Source organism: Haemaphysalis longicornis, unplaced genomic scaffold, assembly GCF_048455015.1.
Source record: "Haemaphysalis longicornis isolate Haplotype H1 unplaced genomic scaffold, Haemaphysalis longicornis Haplotype H1 scaffold_4, whole genome shotgun sequence".
Taxonomy (NCBI): domain Eukaryota; kingdom Metazoa; phylum Arthropoda; class Arachnida; order Ixodida; family Ixodidae; genus Haemaphysalis; species Haemaphysalis longicornis.
Window position 1 is genome coordinate 89095371 of NW_027526361.1, and position 18977 is coordinate 89114347.

The 18977-nt window shown below is 43.5% G+C and overlaps 1 protein-coding gene across 2 annotated transcripts in view; it reads left to right on the forward strand.

Annotated features, from left to right (window-relative positions):
• LOC144180428 (arylsulfatase B-like) overlaps nucleotides 1-18977 on the forward strand; it is a 37072-nt gene that overhangs the window by 3668 nt on the left and 14427 nt on the right. The window contains exons 2-6 of one of the 2 annotated variants that reach the window (XM_077708770.1): nucleotides 2620-2722; nucleotides 5903-6062; nucleotides 11496-11608; nucleotides 13420-13530; nucleotides 16835-16960. In XM_077708770.1, the coding sequence (XP_077564896.1) occupies nucleotides 2620-2722; nucleotides 5903-6062; nucleotides 11496-11608; nucleotides 13420-13530; nucleotides 16835-16960 (613 nt within the window). The remainder of the gene's footprint in view (nucleotides 1-2619; nucleotides 2723-5902; nucleotides 6063-11495; nucleotides 11609-13419; nucleotides 13531-16834; nucleotides 16961-18977) is intronic. The other variant, XM_077708771.1, reaches the window with a different exon arrangement.

Here is an 18977-nt window from a genome sequence, read left to right on the forward strand (position 1 = left end):
GCAGAGTTGGCGAACAAGACAACTTGTAATCAATGTAATAGCGCTAAATGGAGATAGTTGGTCTAACAAGAATATTTAAAAACCAAAAATAGGAAAAATTGAAAATATTAAATTTTCACGAAAATGTCCTCCAAAATAAAAAAAATATGCATCGTATTTACATGTTCCCCTAAAACCGAAGAATAAACAAAAAATAGCCCGCAAAAGTACGTTGGAAATACGAATAAAAATAGCGTAAGTAGGACAACTCTGCAGTACTCCTTGCTTCTTCGAAAAAAATCAGTAATTAGTGAAGTAAAGGAATCTCGTCGCTATAATGGTGTATATTTACATCATTGTTGAAAAGAAACAAAATAAAACTTCAAGAGAATAAAGTAATTCACCGTCTTTAACTACTCAAAGCCATATTTGGCTGTAAGGAACCCGCACTCCAGACAAACGGCATAAGAATGCCCCGGATTAGTAGACAATTATCTGAATTTCCGCAGATTTTGTTTACAAATGGATTAAAGAACCTTAATGTATTATACTTGTTTAGCTCAATGCTGAGAAAGGTATTGTCCTCAAATTTGCGTAACAGCCATAGTAATCTAATAAATCTAATTCTAAGCCTGTCATAATTTGTTTTAGTTGCGGTCCCCTGTACCAAAATCCCGAAGCATAGCTTCAGATAAATTAGCTAGTCATATAATATTTGTTTATGTCATAGCGATATAAAATGGCCGATTCTATATATGATATCTATGCTTCTAGAGGGTTCAGTGAACAGGTGGGCAATATGTGTATTCCAGGAAAGTTGTTCGTGAAACGAAAGACCAAAAAACTTCTGTTCTGTGGCTCGGTTTCACTTGGGTCCGTTAAATACGATCAAAGTTTATTTGTCGACTTTTTTTATTCTACGGTCTACATATCATGTAAGTTGACTTTGAAGCGTTAAGTTGTAATTTGTTATCCAATAGCCAATTTTATAATTGTTCCAAATAAACAGTTAACAAGGAGTCAAGTTTAATTATATTATCAGTTGTGAAGGATAAGTTGTCGTCGTCCGCATGCATTACAAGTTCTTGGGGACCTTCTAGGTGTATGACATAATTTACGTAAACTATAAACAATAACGCACTTAACTTTGAGCCGTATGGAACGCCTTGTTTTAACTCCAATATGTGTAATCAAATGGAGTTTAGTTGAACAAACTGTTTTCTCTGAGTCAAATAGCTTTTAATTTTAAAAGGTTGCCTGCCACACTACGTAATCCATATCTCTCCATTTTATTTAGCAAAATATTTTGATCGATCGAATCAAATTCTTTTTAGGGTCTAAAAACAGCCTAAATGTGAACTGCCGGTTTTAAATATTCGCTTTTAGTATGTTTCCTATGTTGATTTAGATTTTTGGAAACCTCATTGATATTTATAAAGTGCATTATGGTCAAGAAAGAAAGTTGATAGTCTCTTATAACTAAGTCCCTCAATACTTTGGGAAAAACAAAGTATGGTTCCCTGAAAGTTCAACAGAAAGTTCACGAGCAGATCAGCGGAAGTCACTAGGCTCTCGCCTTTACAATTTTTTAAACTGCTAAGCATCCCCGTAGTTATTTTAACTATCAAATGCCACCACAAAAAATACCAGTAATCCCTAAGCTATCACATCCACAAAGGGTACGCCGTGTGAGGTGCTCGGAGCTCAGTTTCCTCGTCTGCTGCAAAGTCGAGCGAGGAGCAGAAATAGAGCTCGGGTGGGGCCCAGTCCTGGTAGAGGGCGTCCTTTGGCGTTAGGGTACTGGTACATCTCTTTTGTAAAAAGCGGCAGCATTGGTGAAGCTAGTCCATTGCTAAGGTCAGTGTAGCAAGTTGGCACATGCATCTTCGGGACCAACATTTACAGCGAAACTCTTGAAGCAGAGGCACACACTCTGACCTTGAGCTAGCCACCGCATCAACTCTAGTGATGCATTGTGTGCAGCTGATCCTCGTTTTCAAGTGATCGTACTAGTGCCCCATGCCTGCGCCCATCCTGCACTTGATTTACACAATACACTACGCAATAATGAGCAATATGTGGATAATACGCGCCAAACTGTTAAAAAATCAAAACAATGAAGACGCATACAATAGCATTGAAAACAAGTGTGAGGTAATAGAAATTGCCGTGGTCACAAATGGCTCGAAATATTTTTTATTTTGCTGACTATTGCGGGCACGGAGCAAGACGTACACTTAATACTAAAGTAATAAATCGCGGACCATAAACTGCAATATACAGCCTATCATAACACTTCTTAAATTCAATATAGTGCTCCTTTAAAAAATTATACTTTTCCTGCTCGAAAATCTGCACGCAAAACACAGTTCGTTTAACATATGGGTCTTGCCGCCCTCACTGAACCTGTGCGTTATAATGCTGTTTTTTATCGCCGCCACCGCTTCCGATGATCGCAGAATCACGGCAATCCAGTAAGTGTTCGGTATTTTTTTCGCTGCTACCAAACATGATTTATACTAGGCAGTGCAGAACACCTTTATAACGTCTTTTTGCGAGTACAATGCAAGATAATGAATGTGACAATATTTCCTTGTGGAGTAAGTCACGTGTGTAAGCAGTGGCTTTCCGTCATTTCAGAAGGATTTCCATCTGGTTCTCTTTTATCAGCGTCACCTTGGGTGAAAATAGCAGAAAATATGAAGTCCCGCCACACATCGTATTCGTCCTGGCTGATGACCTGGTAAGCAGTTAACGACAGTTGTAGGCGCATTAGTGCACATATTTTCGCCGTCCAAAAGTTTCAGGTCACATCTGGTGGTTCGGCTTCTCTCGAAACAATTGGATACGAGTGCCAGCTGTCGCTTCGCGATATTATTTTGATCAAACTAAGCACACAGTTGTAGCCTTTTTATTTCCCAAAAGCTTTCAAAGACGCTAACTGCAAGCTTCCATGGTGGGTCGCAAGTCACAGGAAAATCTCATGCATAAAAAATTTATGCAGAATGGTTTCTTTCTTTCAAGAACTGCGCGTGCTTTTTCTGCTACTCAAATAACACTCAAGTTGACATGAAGTGTGTCAGTTTCTAGGAAATTGTTTCACACTGTCAAAGCACCGTTGTGATTATAACTGCAAATGAAAAAATGCAAGAAAAAATAAACGATGCGATTCCACGGAAGTGTGCGTGTATCGTCCGGGGCCTCCTGTTGTTTTTTGTTTTGTTTTTTTTTTCGCAAAACTAGTCAGCACAGTGTCTCCACAGTTATTTTCATACAACTAGCCCACAAACAAGCGCTCCATGAAAATTTTTCGCATAAGAAAGCACTTCATAAACAAATCTGATATATTAAAGTCGAGTATCAGTCAATCGGAAAGCAGCGAGTTAGCACTAGCTGCATTTGCATTCTTGTGCGAGGTCTATTTACAAATTCTTTCAGCTAAATATGGAGACATGTTGCAATTCTTAATCCCCGCAAACGAATCAACGTTAAATAATATGAATACTTCCTACAAAATCAACGCCCACACAGACGCTGTAAGTGCGGATTACATTCTATATGCATAAATAAAATGCCCTCCTACCACTATTGAGCATTCGCAGTCAGTCACCACGACACTCACCTCAATATATGAAGGGATTGTTAACACCGCTAGGAGTGAAGGACCCGGCGTGCAAGGTAGTCTTACTGAATCAATCTTTTATTTGCATCGACAGCAGCGCTCAACGAAAGTTTACTCACGATGAATACAACTAGCAGAAAGAAATATCTGAAGCCAGGCGACCATTCAGTCTCTGTGTGTAGTTCGATTAATAACATTTTCTGCCGTTCTTTTCACCTTACACATCATTAGTAAGGAGGAAAAGGGTCACATACAATGCATTCGGGCGATTAAAACTAGCCAAATTTCTCCCTTGTGCTGGGCCTATCGTTAAGCCACACGGCATTAAATTAAGTAATCTAGAATTGATTGATTGATTGATTGATTGATTGATTGATTGATTGATTGATTGATCGATCGATTGATTGATTGATTGATTGATTGATTGATTGATTGATTGATTGATTGATTGATTGATTGATTGATTGATTGATTGATTGATTGATTGATTGATTGATTGATTGATTGATTGATTGATCAATCGATCATTTGTGTGAAGTGAATTAGAAAAGTAAATGAGTCCATGACAAAAGCCAATATGACGATGATAAATTATCTCAGCAAAAAAATACTTTTAGTACTTTGTTTAACCCGGTCTTACGTTGTTAGACTAAGGAACAACGCTACTGCGAAATTTACTCCGGCCGCATCAACGTGGCTGACACAGTGCGATGTGAATTTACGTGTCGTAGTAGTGACGCATACGTGTATAGAAGCTAAGTTAGGAAACGAAGTCGGTAGCTCAATCCTTTAATGCAGAAACCCCTTTTATATGCGGAGCATCTCATGTTAGGGGCTGTGTCCCTCCCTCCCTTGTCGTCCGCCGTCCGCACTCTACTACGCATGCGCGTCTCTTCAGCCCCGTCAGCGTTCGGACTGACGTCAGCGCAATCCACTATAAAAAGAAATAGTTAGGCGGCGCCCGGTTTCGATCCCACGACTCTGGCCGCAACGGGAGGTACGTGGCGCTCTTCCCACTGCCGAGACCGGAGCATGTGCTACGAACGCGCCTTACGTCCTTCACTCATTCAAACTATGTCAAGAAGCTACTGATACAACGAAGGCACGCGAAGCTGAACGTCAACGGAAACTACGAACTGAAAACTAATGGGAACTTCAGTCAACCCCATGGCTCCTTCGCATACTACTCAGGGTTCCCCTACGGGAAGATAATGTAATTTTTAGCTCATCTGTACAGCTTTGAAAACCACAACCTCATTTTGGGTTCAATTAGATCTCTTAAACGCGAGAGAAAGCAAGCAACCGAGGTCAACCACACTCGTTATCAGATGCATCATTTTGGCACCAACTTGATCTCGTAAAGACCTGAATGTGAAGTACCTCGTCGAAACGCTATCGCCAGCTCATACCGTTTTGGCACAGAGTTGATCTTGCAAAAATCCGATTCTGAAGTACCTCATCGAAACGTTATTGCCAGGTCAATGTTGAACTGTTTCTTAGCTAACTTTCGCCCTTGAATTTTGGTGGGAAGTACGTAGCTGCGGTAAACTGCTCCACATTTTCAAAATAAGCAGGGAAAAATTACACCAGATATGATCACTGGAGACACAAGTAAGATGGAAAACTTCGATTACGTTAATTATAGCTCGCTTAACCATCTCGCTTTTCCCCCGCTTACCTGTATTATATCATTTGAGTTTCGGACAAGAGCTTGCTAACCCTCCTACAAACCATTTGGTATGAAGTAATTACAGCGCCTTTGATGCCAATCATTTATGCAAAACTTAAATATGCTGCAAACCATACCGTTACATTTATAAGTTTTAGTACGACGTCCTTGGATGCGATTTAGACTTACAAGAACACTTCAGACAAGAGAACACGGTGCATATAGAAAATATCTGCATCTCTTACGTCGCACGTACTTTAAAACCTGTCGCATTAGGTTCCGCTGCTAAAAGTAAAGTCACTCAGTAATATCCCCGACTATATCAAAAATTCAGCCGTCAAATTGTTGTAAAGTTTTCCTAACTACTTTCCGAAAACACGCATCTTGGACACATTACACATGATAAAACAGGTCTCAAAAGCCCTCGTGCATGTTTTTTCGCCGATTGATTGTCACGAATTTTGGAGGAAGCATTTCCTTCGCTGCAGAAAAAAAAAAACATCTGGCGGTCCCACCCCTTTTTTGCATGAACAACCTCTTGATTATTGTCCGGATCTGCACCTGCCTAAATAGCAAATTTCGTTATGAAAGACAATTTTTGAGAACAGCCCATATACCTACCTACTGCGCAGGGCTGGGCAGACACAAGCATGCACGGGTCGTCGCAAATACCAACGCCGAACCTGGATACTCTTGCTATTACGGGCGTCTTGCTGAACAGCTACTACACGCAACCGGTCTGTTCGCCTTCTAGGGCATCCATCATGACCGGACTCTACGGTATCCACAATGGTGGGCGGCCAACGTTTCTCCCCCAGTGTATATCAGGCTTCGCCAGTGTTCGCGTGGGAAGTTATGCTCACATGCTGCGCTACTGCTTTTCGTTGTGGGCATTGAAGTTGCACTATTTTAACAGCGAAGCTTCTTAGCAGTTCGTTTATTTTTGTCGTGAAGGTAGCATGCAGCTTCGCTACCTTGAAGTCTTACACGTCAGTGTGAGCCTCCTTCATATTTTATTCGTACTGGCCGCGTCTATGTTGTGTGTAAAACCCCTTTTCCACTTCATCGTTAAAACCTGCGCAAAACGCACCTACCAGAGAAGAAACAGACGACACCGGCGCTTGTGTCACCCATTTCTTCTCCCGAAAGTGTTTGTTTTTTGGCGCAGTTTTTCTACGAAGAACTCTTAGCAAATCCCTCAGTTCGCTGTTCTTCTAAGTGTTGTTCAGCCTCCAATCACTAACAAAATTTTTATCCTTTTGTAAGCGCGTTCACACTTAACGCAATCAGTTAAAGAATATCCATTTTTAGTTGTAGTGCTTAAACCTCTGTTTCGCTGTTTTAAATCTGATAAAAAAAGTCTTGGCTACCGTGCTTCGGCTATTAATCGGTATTAATCGTGGAGCACCTGAGAGCAGCACTTTGGCCCAGCTCCCTCACTTTGTTTTTACATACGTTTTATTTTTTATTCGTTATTTTTTAGTTCTGATAGTATGACTTTTGGTATAAGCCTATATTACAGGTATATACTGGCTCCCGTTTCGAGGAAGAACGCAAGAAGGGAGCGGTGGTGAGGCCCCACATCCACGATGGATGTCCGGTGGTCTACCAGAGTAGTGTCCCGTGCCTCGAAGCCGTTCTCGCCTCTTCGAATAAGGAGCAGGTCTATAAAAACTGCTGTCAGCTATGTGAATTCACGATACTCTTTATTATATTTTGTGTATGTGTATATGTGTGTATATTCATGTATATATACGCATATATATGTGTGCGTGTTTATGATACCTCTATGCGTATGTATAAATGAATGTTTATAACGCATTGCCCATAGTTTTTCGAGAATCAGTTATTTATAACGTTCTACACTTTATATTCACTAAAGACTTGCACTTTCTGTTTTTTTTTTCTTTTCTTTATTTTTGTTAATAGAAAAATACTGATTTGTATAGAACTGTGTGTAATCAGGTACCGCGTCAAAACGGTTGCATATAACAAAACCGTACCGGATAAAATAAAATGGGGGGGTCTTGGGCTCCGGCAAGCTGCAAATGTGCATCTTTCCCCTTTCCCTCCCTCTCTCTCTCTCTCTCTCTCTAAAAAGAAAAATAGAGATTTGATTCGATTTGATTTGATTTGATACGATTTGATCTCTGGCAGGAGCGGTGCAGTTTGAGCTGCTTGGAAAAACGGGGTACATGGGCAAATGTTTTTGTCCCCTAACCGAACTGCGTAGGAACACTACTGGAGCAACTGGCCAAACGTTTTCCAATATTAAGTCAGATACGAACAATACGTCTCAGCTTAACCAGGAAGTTTGCGCAGGGAAGACATAGGGAGCAAAAAAATGTGCTTGATCCTTCTTTCATAAGGAATCGGTAAGACACGAAAGTGAAATGTGCCTTCACAGGAGCATTTGAATGTTTATTGTGCATCGATATGAACTTACACATCGTTATTTATATTTCGTCGGTATGGCACCGTTAGACGCATCAACATTACACACTGGATTATACGCGCCGGAGCACTACTTAACTCCGATCAAAACCCCGGGCGCTCGCAAACCGCGCTAATGAAACCGAGCGGGTTGCCAGCGAATCGTTTGTAGAAGTCACAGTACGCTACAGCGAAAGGAACATGATTTGCGGGTCGGCAGCATTCTTGTGGGTGTGCTTGGCGAGCGACGTCCTGCTGGCGGGTCACTTAGGCACAGGTGCTAGCCCATTGGTCCTGCTCCGTGGCGTGTGCGTCAGACGCTTGCGTGGCGACGAGCTCAGCTTGGGAAGTGCGGCGGCGGCGGCGTTCCACAAGCTGAGCGCCGTTCCACATAGGCGGCGGACGGCTAAACACAGCAGCTTCCTCTGCTACACGCTGCCCTATCGAGGCGCGAACTATCGGCGCTCATTAGCGTCATGACGCACTACTTTGCTTCACCTCTCATAGACGGCAGCACCATCTGAATAGAGAAGTTAGAGGGAAGGACATAAGGCGCGTTCGTACAGCTACCGGGGCATGACTTAATGGCTCAGTCGGGAGTGCGTTTCACACCTCACGTTGCGGCCAGAGTGATCGTGGGCTCGAAACTTTGCGCCGCCGCGCCAATGGAACTTTTTCCGGTGATGTCATTTCCGTAATGGATATGACTTCGGTGAGGCTTGTGTACTCCGGCATAAAAAACTTTCGTATTATAATAACACAGAAAAATTGGCCGCGTACCTGCTCGCTTCTCTGCAGATGTCTTCGAAAGACGATAGTCTTCTCACGCCCCTTCCACGTCACTGCGTGTCCTCTATCCTCCACCCGCCTCTCACGCCCTCCCCCTTCTGTCTCGCTCATCTAATGATAAACACGGTGGAGGTTTTGTTCCTTCGAATTCAATTTTGACGCGTTCGCATGGGTCGCGCGGCATCTGTTGGGAAACCTTGTAACAGTTGGGCTTCGAGTTCCGCCTCGATATCAAGGATTGGACGCGAACGCTTTCTGTATTGTTAGTCATAACAATGTTCTTACGCGTATTTTTATTTTAAAAATCCAACTTCGCGCAAATTAACGAGGACGTGAACACACTGAAGACACCACAAGCGCAGACTCACAACTGGTTTATTGTTACAAAATCAGAACATTAAATACCCAGGCGCCCCACATACGTCACATTCTCAGCGCTATCGGCTGCACACACAAAAAATAAAAATAAATAAAAACTCAGAAGCACACGAATGACAGATAATTCCGCGACGATAACACCATCACACATGAAATATCCTCCCCCTCTTCACCACGCATGCCCTGAAGAGGCTTCAAATTCATGTTTAGTGCCCATCTATGTAGGTGACTTCGTGACTAAGCAAGGCAATAGATGGGTGACTAATACAATCTGAACCAGCTTTTAAAATGTGTCTGGCTTCGACAATTTCTCTTGTCTGCTGATTCTTATGCCTGAATAAAATGGTTGTGCGCTCAAACACAGGGGTACATTCAGGGGTTCATTCAGGAACGCATGCGCGGCAATGGGAAGACATGTGGCTCAGGTCCCGTTTTTCTTTCGAATAGTTATGTTCCTTAAGTCTTGTATTTAAACAACGCCCGGTTTGGCCAATGTATACCTTGCCACATACAAAATAGTGTTTTCGTAATAGACGTAAAAATAGTGTTTTCAGCTCCTAATAAGTTAAGTAAGATCTGTCCAAAAGTGAACAAAAGGGCAGGAAAACGTCAAGGAGCATGTGGTATTAATCACAAAAAGAAGTTCGTCCAATGTGCTACGGGGGTTGTTTATTCCATACCACTTGTATGTGGCAAGGTATACATTGGCCAAACCGGGCGTTGTTTAAATACAAGACTTAAGGAACATAACTATTCGAAAGAAAAACGGGACCTGAGCCACATGTCTTCCCATTGCCGCGCATGCGTTCCTGAATGTACCCCTGAATGTACCCCTGTGTTTGAGCGCACAACCATTTTATTCAGGCATAAGAATCAGCAGACAAGAGAAATTGTCGAAGCCAGACACATTTTAAAAGCTGGTTCAGATTGTATTAGTCACCCATCTATTGCCTTGCTTAGTCGCGAAGTCACCTACATAGATGGGCACTAAACATGAATTTGAAGCCTCTTCAGGGCATGCGTGGTGAAGAGGGGGAGGATATTTCATGTGTGATGGTGTTATCGTCGCGGAATTATCTGTCATTCGTGTGCTTCTGAGTTTTTATTTATTTTTATTTTTTGTGTGTGCAGCCGATAGCGCTGAGAATGTGACGTATGTGGGGCGCCTGGGTATTTAATGTTCTGATTTTGTAACAATAAACCAGTTGTGAGTCTGCGCTTGTGGTGTCTTCAGTGTGTTCACGTCCTCGTTAATTTGCGCGCAGTTGGATTTTTAAGATGCGTCAATACCAACTTGCCCAACTTTCGACCCTTTTACAGATATTTTTATTTGCAATTGCGAAAATTAGGCCCCATCTCTTTCTTGAATGAAAAGATTACTGATAATACTAGTTATGTAGTTACGTTTTGGTCCCTATATGCGTCATATTTTCGTTTTGTTCAACCACGCTGACAAGTATAATGTATGCGACCAGGTTTAGTAACTCGTTTGGAGAGGTTTGTCTATATAAACTTTTCCTCGAAGAAGTCTTTTGACTTATTGCCGGGCGGCTGAATCGAGGGATAGAGAGGCAGACATGCAGATCGACAGACCAACTTTATCGCGTTTAGGCAGCCCAAGAATATCGTCTTTAGAAATTGTGCCATGGCTATACGCGGTTAGACCGGGCTTGCTGAGTTCAAAGATTGGATTTCGCTCTTAAAGCACGCGGTGAACTCGCGCACAATTGCACCTCAAGACAAAGCACGGACGCTGGTGCTGTAGGCGCAGTAGGTCAGGGCTGTAGGCGCGAACGCGCAACGAACTTGGATGCAGCCAGAGCCTCCTTGTTTTATTTCTTGTTGGCACGCGCCCTTACCCTTCCCCCTATCTTCCTCTCCAAAATCCTCCTCTTGGAACGAACGAGCTCGCAACCCCACGAGGGGCTGGCGTCACCTCGGCTGAGCTTGAAGGTTATACGCACTTTGCGAGAAATGAGCCGTTTTCTGGATTTGTACATCAAGTAATCCCGCTTTAGTTCTAAAAACTCGAAAAGGAAGGCCACCCGGAATAGCGAGGTTTTGAGCTCATCCTTCCCCCCCCCCCCCCCCTCAAAAAAAAAATACTGTTTGCACAGTTTACAATCTGGGGGGATTTCTTTTAATGATGACAAGTTTTTTTATTCGTAGCCCTCTTTTCTTAATAAACGTTTTCAACAACAACAACAATAGATTTGAAAAAGAGTGGCAGCTGTAAAGCGACCGAGTAACATGTCGCTGTGGGTCCCGCTAGCTTATGAGTCTCGCATATGCTGGAAGAATGTATTGATAAAACCTTTGTATGGGTTTTTAAATCTTCTAAGAGAAAAACATTCGTGCATTTTTGCCTGCTCCACAAAGTATGCGTGAAAGGCAGTTTTAGTGCTCAAGAAAGGATTATTTTAAATATTAAGTTCCGTTTGATTCTCTTTTTAGGTTAAATATTCCCTAGGTAGCAAGGTCAAAGTGTGTTCGGAAATAAAGGGATGGGAAAACTAGGACAACTGCACTTCGGTATTACCTAATGGCTGCAACAGTGCTTAAAGCATAAAATGTTACGTTTACGGTAGTTATTCTATGGATATCGCAATATTTTACTAATTGCAGGTCTACATTCCCGTGCCTTGATGGCTGCACAAAGGGAAGGCTTGCCTTTGCACTTCAAGCTTTTGCCCGAATATCTCAAGGACCTCGGATACGAAAGACATTTGGTCGGAAAGGTACAAGCAATCATCATTTATAAAAGTGTGTGCAGGAAGCAACGAATGAAATGTCAACAGAAAATGTGGGCCTGGACACACATCTTTCAACCTTCTTGCTTCGTTGAGGCAACAGTGGGATATATCGGAAAGTGACCACTCCTTCTCATGAATTAACCTGGAAATGCGTGAATTTTATGGAACGATATAGTCGAATTTCAGTATTTATATACAGTAGACTCTCGATAAACGGAACTTGAAGGGACCGGAAAAATTAGTTCCGTTTAACAGGAGTTCCCTTTTCTGAGAGAGATGTTCTAAGATGCAAATTTATGTGCGTACACACTTCTAAGGGCATTTCATCGAACTCCAACGACTAGAAAGTGACTGTAGCTGATAGTTTTCAGAAAGCAAGAAAACTACAAGAAGCGTAGGCACAGCATTCACAAAGTTTATTTGGCAACAATGAGTCGCTGTGCACTACAAAATGCGTCAATTATTTTTGTTTGAGTCCTTGCAACTGCACCTTCACCGAGGCTAGAGGCCTCAACTTCGCGAGTGCTTACGAGCCACCGAATTTAGAAGACGGCAACGTGGTAATGAAGGACGAATAGCACAACGATGGCACGATCGAGGCGACAGGAGGTGAGCCCTGTAGCCTCGGCGTCTAGAATCGAGACCGAACGACTGGAACAAGAACTGCGATGTTGCATTCATTGCGCTAACACGGCTAACCACTTACGAGACGAGGCTTACGAGGCCAACAAGGCTAAAAAAGCATGGAGGAAGAAAAAAAAACAAGAACGAAACAGCCGGGACCGTAAAAAGCTGATTCTCATGCCAATGGATTTCACAAGAAGTTCCATTTCTGGTTCCGTTTACACGGTGATGCGGAAATTTTAGTTCCGATTACCGAGAGTTTTTTTTACGTTATCTGAATACAAAACCAACCAAATTTCAGCCAACTGTTCCGTTTCAGCGGCAATTCCGTTTAAGCGATTTCCGTTTATCGAGAGTCTACTGTATACATACTTTATCGTGTCGCACGCGTTGCTACCGGTGAACAGTGACACCTTTTTGAGGGACCATGACACTCTCATCTATCATTTGACCCAGTTAGGGATAGGGAACTAGTATTTTTGAAGGAGTACAACAATACTTATTTAGATATGAACCCCGGGGTCCAAAAGCTGATTACGATTGCGCCAACAAAAGTGTAACTGCACATCACGGCTAAACGATGTGATGTGCAGAGACAATCTAGTAAGCACGCAGTGAATACAACTTGCCTTGCAGAACAGGCAGACGATATAGGCTTATTTTTGCAATTTAAGCTCATTTATTCATTCATTGCGAGTTCGGTAAGGCGGGGCCAGTTTATTCAATGCTTGCTACGCACACTTTGAACGCTACATAACGCTACAATTTCAGCGCTACGCAAGTTGCTTTAGCGCACATACAGTCTAAAAAAACATGTTCTACTGGTTACCTCCACCAGCATGGATCCTTAACTTTACACGTGCACGTGTATGCACTGTACCTAAAAACATCGTATAGCAGATCTGTCAGGGTAGTGCTTTTTTTACAAGCGGCCTAGCATTGCACAGTGTTCGGGAACGGGAACAGTATTCGGGAAAGAATATCTAAACTATCGTTCATATCTTTGTTTCGTCTTCACTAGGGTCGAAAGACACAGACGACAGACTGAGGTAAACACAAACCAGGCGCCCAATTTGTGTTTACCTCAGTCCTTCGCCCGTGTCTTTTGTGACTAGTGAAGATGAATGTAAACCAACTCTCCCACTTATCTGTTTTGATTTATTTCTTTCTAGTGGCATCTCGGCTACAGCAGCCTCAACTACACGCCAACCTACCGTGGTTTTGACAGCTTCTACGGATGGTACACAGGTCCCACGGATTACTACAATCCTTACATGATATTGGTTGGTACAAAGATTCCTGGGTCTTTATTTGGAAAACTGAGAACCGCGGGCTCGGCGAATATCACGCATGCTCGGAACATGTTGAGCAGCTAATTCTTTGTAGCGCAGCCTGTATGACCTCGGCCAGCAACATAGAAAGACGCAGGGCATGCGTCACGCAGACTCTAGTGCACAAGCTCAACCTGGTGTCCGTGCAGAGTCTTTCTCGTTTCCTCCTGTTTTAACCACTTATACAAGCACACGCGACAACCTCCATACAGTTGGTTTCAATACAACATATGCCACACTAGAGTTTCTTGATAGCAAGCCTTGTTTGTAGAAACTCTCAAACACCTCTTGTGCTAATACAGTTGAAGGCCTGCCGGTAAGCTTCGTTAGTTTTTCACTGGCGATAATTTCAGCACTAGGTATTGCTACAACACATGTTCCGACTTCTTATTGCCGTACAAATCGAATGAGGTATTCTCGGGTCTTAAGTGGCGTTAGATGCTGTAACTTGATACAAGGTTCTCACTTCGTTCTTATTCTGTTTTGAATACTAGAAATGGGACTGCTTGGTAAAAAAATACCGAAGCACCGTCCACAAACGCATAGGAGCACAGACAGGGCAGCGTCACAAAGTGAGGGTGATATTCTCACTCAAGAATTTTGTTGACTCAATGAACATTACCGGAGTTGTCGCAATTTCGCATCCTGGAAAATTGTCATGCGTAACGCTGCGGAAATTATGACACAGTGTCTGGGGAGAAAGAATCAGAGGTTTTGTGCGGCGCGAATATCCTTTGGCTATGACGCGCGCTGCAGTTAAAGCGTAAAGAATGGTTTAGTCCACAGTTTTCTCTGCACTGCCAGCCGAAATGAAGGTACCCGCACTTTTGTTTTCACCATTTCTTTGGAGAAACCATAAGGAAAGGCTTCATATACTGCCCGGTGCCTCGTGCGCAAATTATGACTCGGAAAGACGACTGGCCAGACTTTCATTTGTCGTCGGAAACATCCAATTCACGCCTTCATTTCACAGACCTTTCATAGTTCGGGGCCACGGACTATTTACCTTGGCCAGGCCCAATGCTTTCGTATTGCGGGTGTTGCGGCCTTGATTCCAAGTGTTGCAATATTTTCCACGACTTTTTAACGTGGCCAAAAGCCAAAGTATGCTAATCTGAGCCTTTGGGCTGAATATCAGCGGTTCTGAGTTTTGAGCCAGATGTTTCTAGTATGACTGTAGCATACCAGAGCATTGCGTAACCTAAAAAAGTACGAACGTCAATGAACATGATAATTGATAATCGCGGACGAGTTGCTAAGCGTATTCGGAAGACCAAGCGCCAAAAAGTCGTCTCTGTGCCTAGGGAAGCACACCCGAAAGCTTAATCAGTACCAAGAATTGTTTCTCCGTAAGACTTAAAGCAGCCCTGGATACACAGTCAGTATAGCGAACTCATAGCCGACCCAGCTTTAACTAAATTCCGGCTATAAACAACAAATCTTTGTTTCCCGCTACCATTTGTACACATAAATTTTATGTCCAGATATAGTGAAAAACGGATATAAGGAAGGGATTTCCGTTTCCCGATGTGTTCGTAATAAGCGGGACGGACAGCAAGTTTGGTTCATCGAAAAGGCTGCTTTGTTCCTATAACAGTGGTATCGATTTTGTTCAATGTGCAAACAAATTATATATATATATATATATATATATATATATATATATATATATATATATATATATATTTATAATACAGCACAGTCGAAGCAGCATGGGGACTCCCTAGCCACTTTCTGGCGAATTCTCTGTGACGGGAGACGGCATCTCGTTTGTGCGATTGGCGGGCGTGCGTACTCAAGCCACAGCCAAAAAACATGATGGGTGAATGTAGTGGGGCCCTTAGATACGTTCCACTGTATCACTCGAATGCATACGGACCGTTAACATACTGATAACTCCATTTTTAGTGTTCCCTGTATGGCGTCACTGCGACTTCGTGCAGAGTTAAAGGAACAATTGAAAGTTCTACATTTCTTGAGTTTTTTTGCTTAAAAATGTCTGGGCCGCTTCGCACTAGTGGCGCGAAGACTGGCCGAACAGCGAAGCTTGCGGCCCCACCTAGCTTTTTGTGGGTACGGCTAAGCTTATGAGTGGTTATGCTAGGACTGTGTCACGTTTTCTGCGTGGTTACACTTCGAGACTCGGTCAAGTCTTCTGCGTGGTGTCGTCGTTAACCATTTAAACAGCAGTGAATACTCGATCAATAAAGTATGTAAAGTTATGTACAAAGGAAATGCGAACACGGCAATATGAACCAGAGCACACAAATAGCGCGATTTTTTTCATGTAGGTCAAATTTACGCGTGGCTAATTATCGTAACAAAGTTGGGAAATGTAGCTTTCCAAATGTACCAATAGCGTGCCATTATTTCACGTCCACGAAGAATTTGGCCGTGATCGCACAATGTACGCTTGACAACCGGCTTTGCGGTGAAGCTCCAAGAGTAGCGGAGGACGCAGCGGGACGAGCGCTTGCTCAAAATGTTTGAACTGGTCCGGTGTCCACCGTTTGTCTTGTGTGGTCTGGCGTGTCTCTTCTCGGAATTTGGGCTTCTTTCATTTTGGCATTATTTCTTCTCTTTGCACCGCCATAACTGCACCACTCGTCGCAACAAGCGATAGAGCGAGGCACCCACGACGCGTTTCCAAAGCCGCGCTTGTACCAGTTGTATCGCGCCTCCGACAGATGGCGGCACGAGTCCCACCAGAGCGTGGTGATACAAAGTTACGGTGGTGATGTCATCGCTTCGCAAAGTTTTTCCGCGCATGTGCACCGGCCCAACCACCAGCTTAAACAGCATCCGTTGTTAAAACGTCTTTTGTGGATGGAACGGAGATGAGTGACTTATACCAAAGGCGAGTTTTCTCATACTGAACAAGCGATATTGTGTGTTCATATCCCCTTTAAGACCTCAAACACAACACAGCACTAGTTTTGTCAAAATCTTAAAACCTCCATCAGATAGCCTTTAAAGACACATTCACTATACTTTAAAATTTTGCACGTATGCTGTTAGTGCGTAGGAATGGCTGAACTGTGACCCGCGACAACTTGGCTTCTTGGTACCAGAGCCAAGAACCTAGAAGTGTCTTAGGCGAAGTCTTAATAACCAAACGAAAAAAAAACGCAAAGGGAAAAGAATATGACGCGGTACGTTTGTCAATTTAACCCTACTATTTTCGCAAATACCACATCATAAGAAATACTCATATGTCGGTAATCTGGGAATCCTTTTTTTGTTCATTTATTTGCAGCAAGATCACAAAGGACTCGATTTCTGGAACAACACAGAAGCTGTGAGAACACTAGACGGGAAGTATGTCACCACTGTTCTGTTGGAACGGGCGAAGGCTGTAATTGCCAACAGAAATAAGTCAAAGGTAAGCAAAGCCCTTCGTCTGGAAATCTTAGAATCCCTTATGTGATCAAACCGCTGCTTTAGCAGAGGATGCCCAGTTAGCAGAAGCTAAGGGCAATATTTCTATGTGGCGCTGTAACACATATCTTATTTCAAGGTTACAAAGTACGTCAGCAAAATATTACTGCTCTACGCTCATCCAAAAACTTAGAAACGCACTTGAAATATGTTTCTCGTCTCTCACTGCGCTGTAGCCCCGACGGGTGGATGCCAAGTCTAAACAGATCCCCAACTGCTTTTTCGTAGGATGACGTCCAAATTGTCGCGGTTCTCAGGGCATTGATCAACGCCATTAATACGCTGCTGGATACGTTGAGAACACCGACCGCGTTGAGCGCCCTGGAAGTTCTAGATGCCCTGGGTCCACTACTGCCTCGCGTGATATCGTGGTCCGTGTTAGAGCGTCATTCCGCCAAGAAATCGGTGAAGCGTCTAAAGGTCTCAAACCCCGAATTTTTTATATTCGCCAGTTTGTATTTAATAACCTGTTTCCGAGTATTGTGATCTGTGAACAAAACCTGCGTACTGCAATTAGACTGTCCAGCTATGAAGGCATCGAGGCATCTACTTGTGGGACAAGCAGCAAAGTCATAGTATTCATTCGCCAGGAACTCACCTATACTGTTCATTCGATACGCCCGCACGACACTACCCAACACGTGTGCTTAACTGTTAAAAAACGAAAGCTCTCTTTTACGCTCCTCGCTGCCTACATATCCCCATCAGCTATCAATGATTGGCAGAGACTGAAGCATATCTTCCAAACAACACCAGGCCCTTGGGTCCTCACCGGGGATTTTAATGCCCCCCACCCGCTTTGGGGAAGCTCCAAGATGAACGTTAGGGGTCGACGACTTCCATCATTCGTGTCAGAATAAGGGCTTTGTGCACAGAATGATGACAGTTCTACATTTCTTCGCGGCCCGACATATGGGAGCTGCCTGGTTCTGACCTTGGCTTCAATGCACTTCGCTGGACATCTCCAATGGTTTACTGACGGGGCAGAAACTTGGTGGCTCACTAAGAGGGTTCAACTTAAATTGAGAACGACTCAGCGTGCAATGGAGCGGAAAATGATAGGTGTAACATTAAGGGACAAGAAGAGAGCGGAGTGGGTCAGGGAACAAACACGTGTTAAGTACATATTAGTAGAAATTAAGAAAAAGAAATGGACGTGGGCAGGGCATCTAATGCGAAGCCAAGATAACCGCTGGTCATTAAGGGTAACAGAGTGGATCCCTAGAGAAGGCAAGCATGGCAGGGGGGGGCAAAAAGTAGATGGGCAGATGAGATCGAGAAGTTTGCGGGGATAAATTGGTCGCAGTTAGCACAGAACCGGGATAATTGGAGATTAATAGGAGAAGCCTTTGCCCTGCAGTGGGCGTAGACAGCATGCTGATGATGATTATGATGATGATGATGATGATGATGATGATGGTGGTGGTGGTTATGATTATGATGAAACCCATGGCAGTGGTCACATTCCCACATATATCAAAATTAAGGGATTCCAACACCCTTCTTCGCCCAATGTGACCAAACATACTGACTGGCCGAAATTTCAATCCCTTATGGAGACGCCTGCTATGCGGGTCTTTCTGCAAGCTGGGAAACCGCGATCGGCAGTACAACCCAGGCTTGCACGCGTACCGTCACAATGCCGCCCAAAATAAAAGAATTTTATATCGAACTTGAACGTCTCCAGGCAATTCGGCGGCGTGCAGAGTGACGGTACAGGCGTACAAAACCTGTACACGAACGAAGGGTTCCCAGAAGCATGCAGAAGAAAATACAGCGCCGCATCGCCCAGGTCCGGGCACGACGGTGGAAATCATTCTGCGAGTCCCTCGACCCTCGGAAGCCTTTGTCTTCTATATGGAGGGTAGTGCGTGGCCTGGCGACACCTGCGCAGCAATGCTACCCATTCAAGGCATTGTCACTACATGAAAGCCGTTCAGATTTGGAAGTCCCAGAAGATT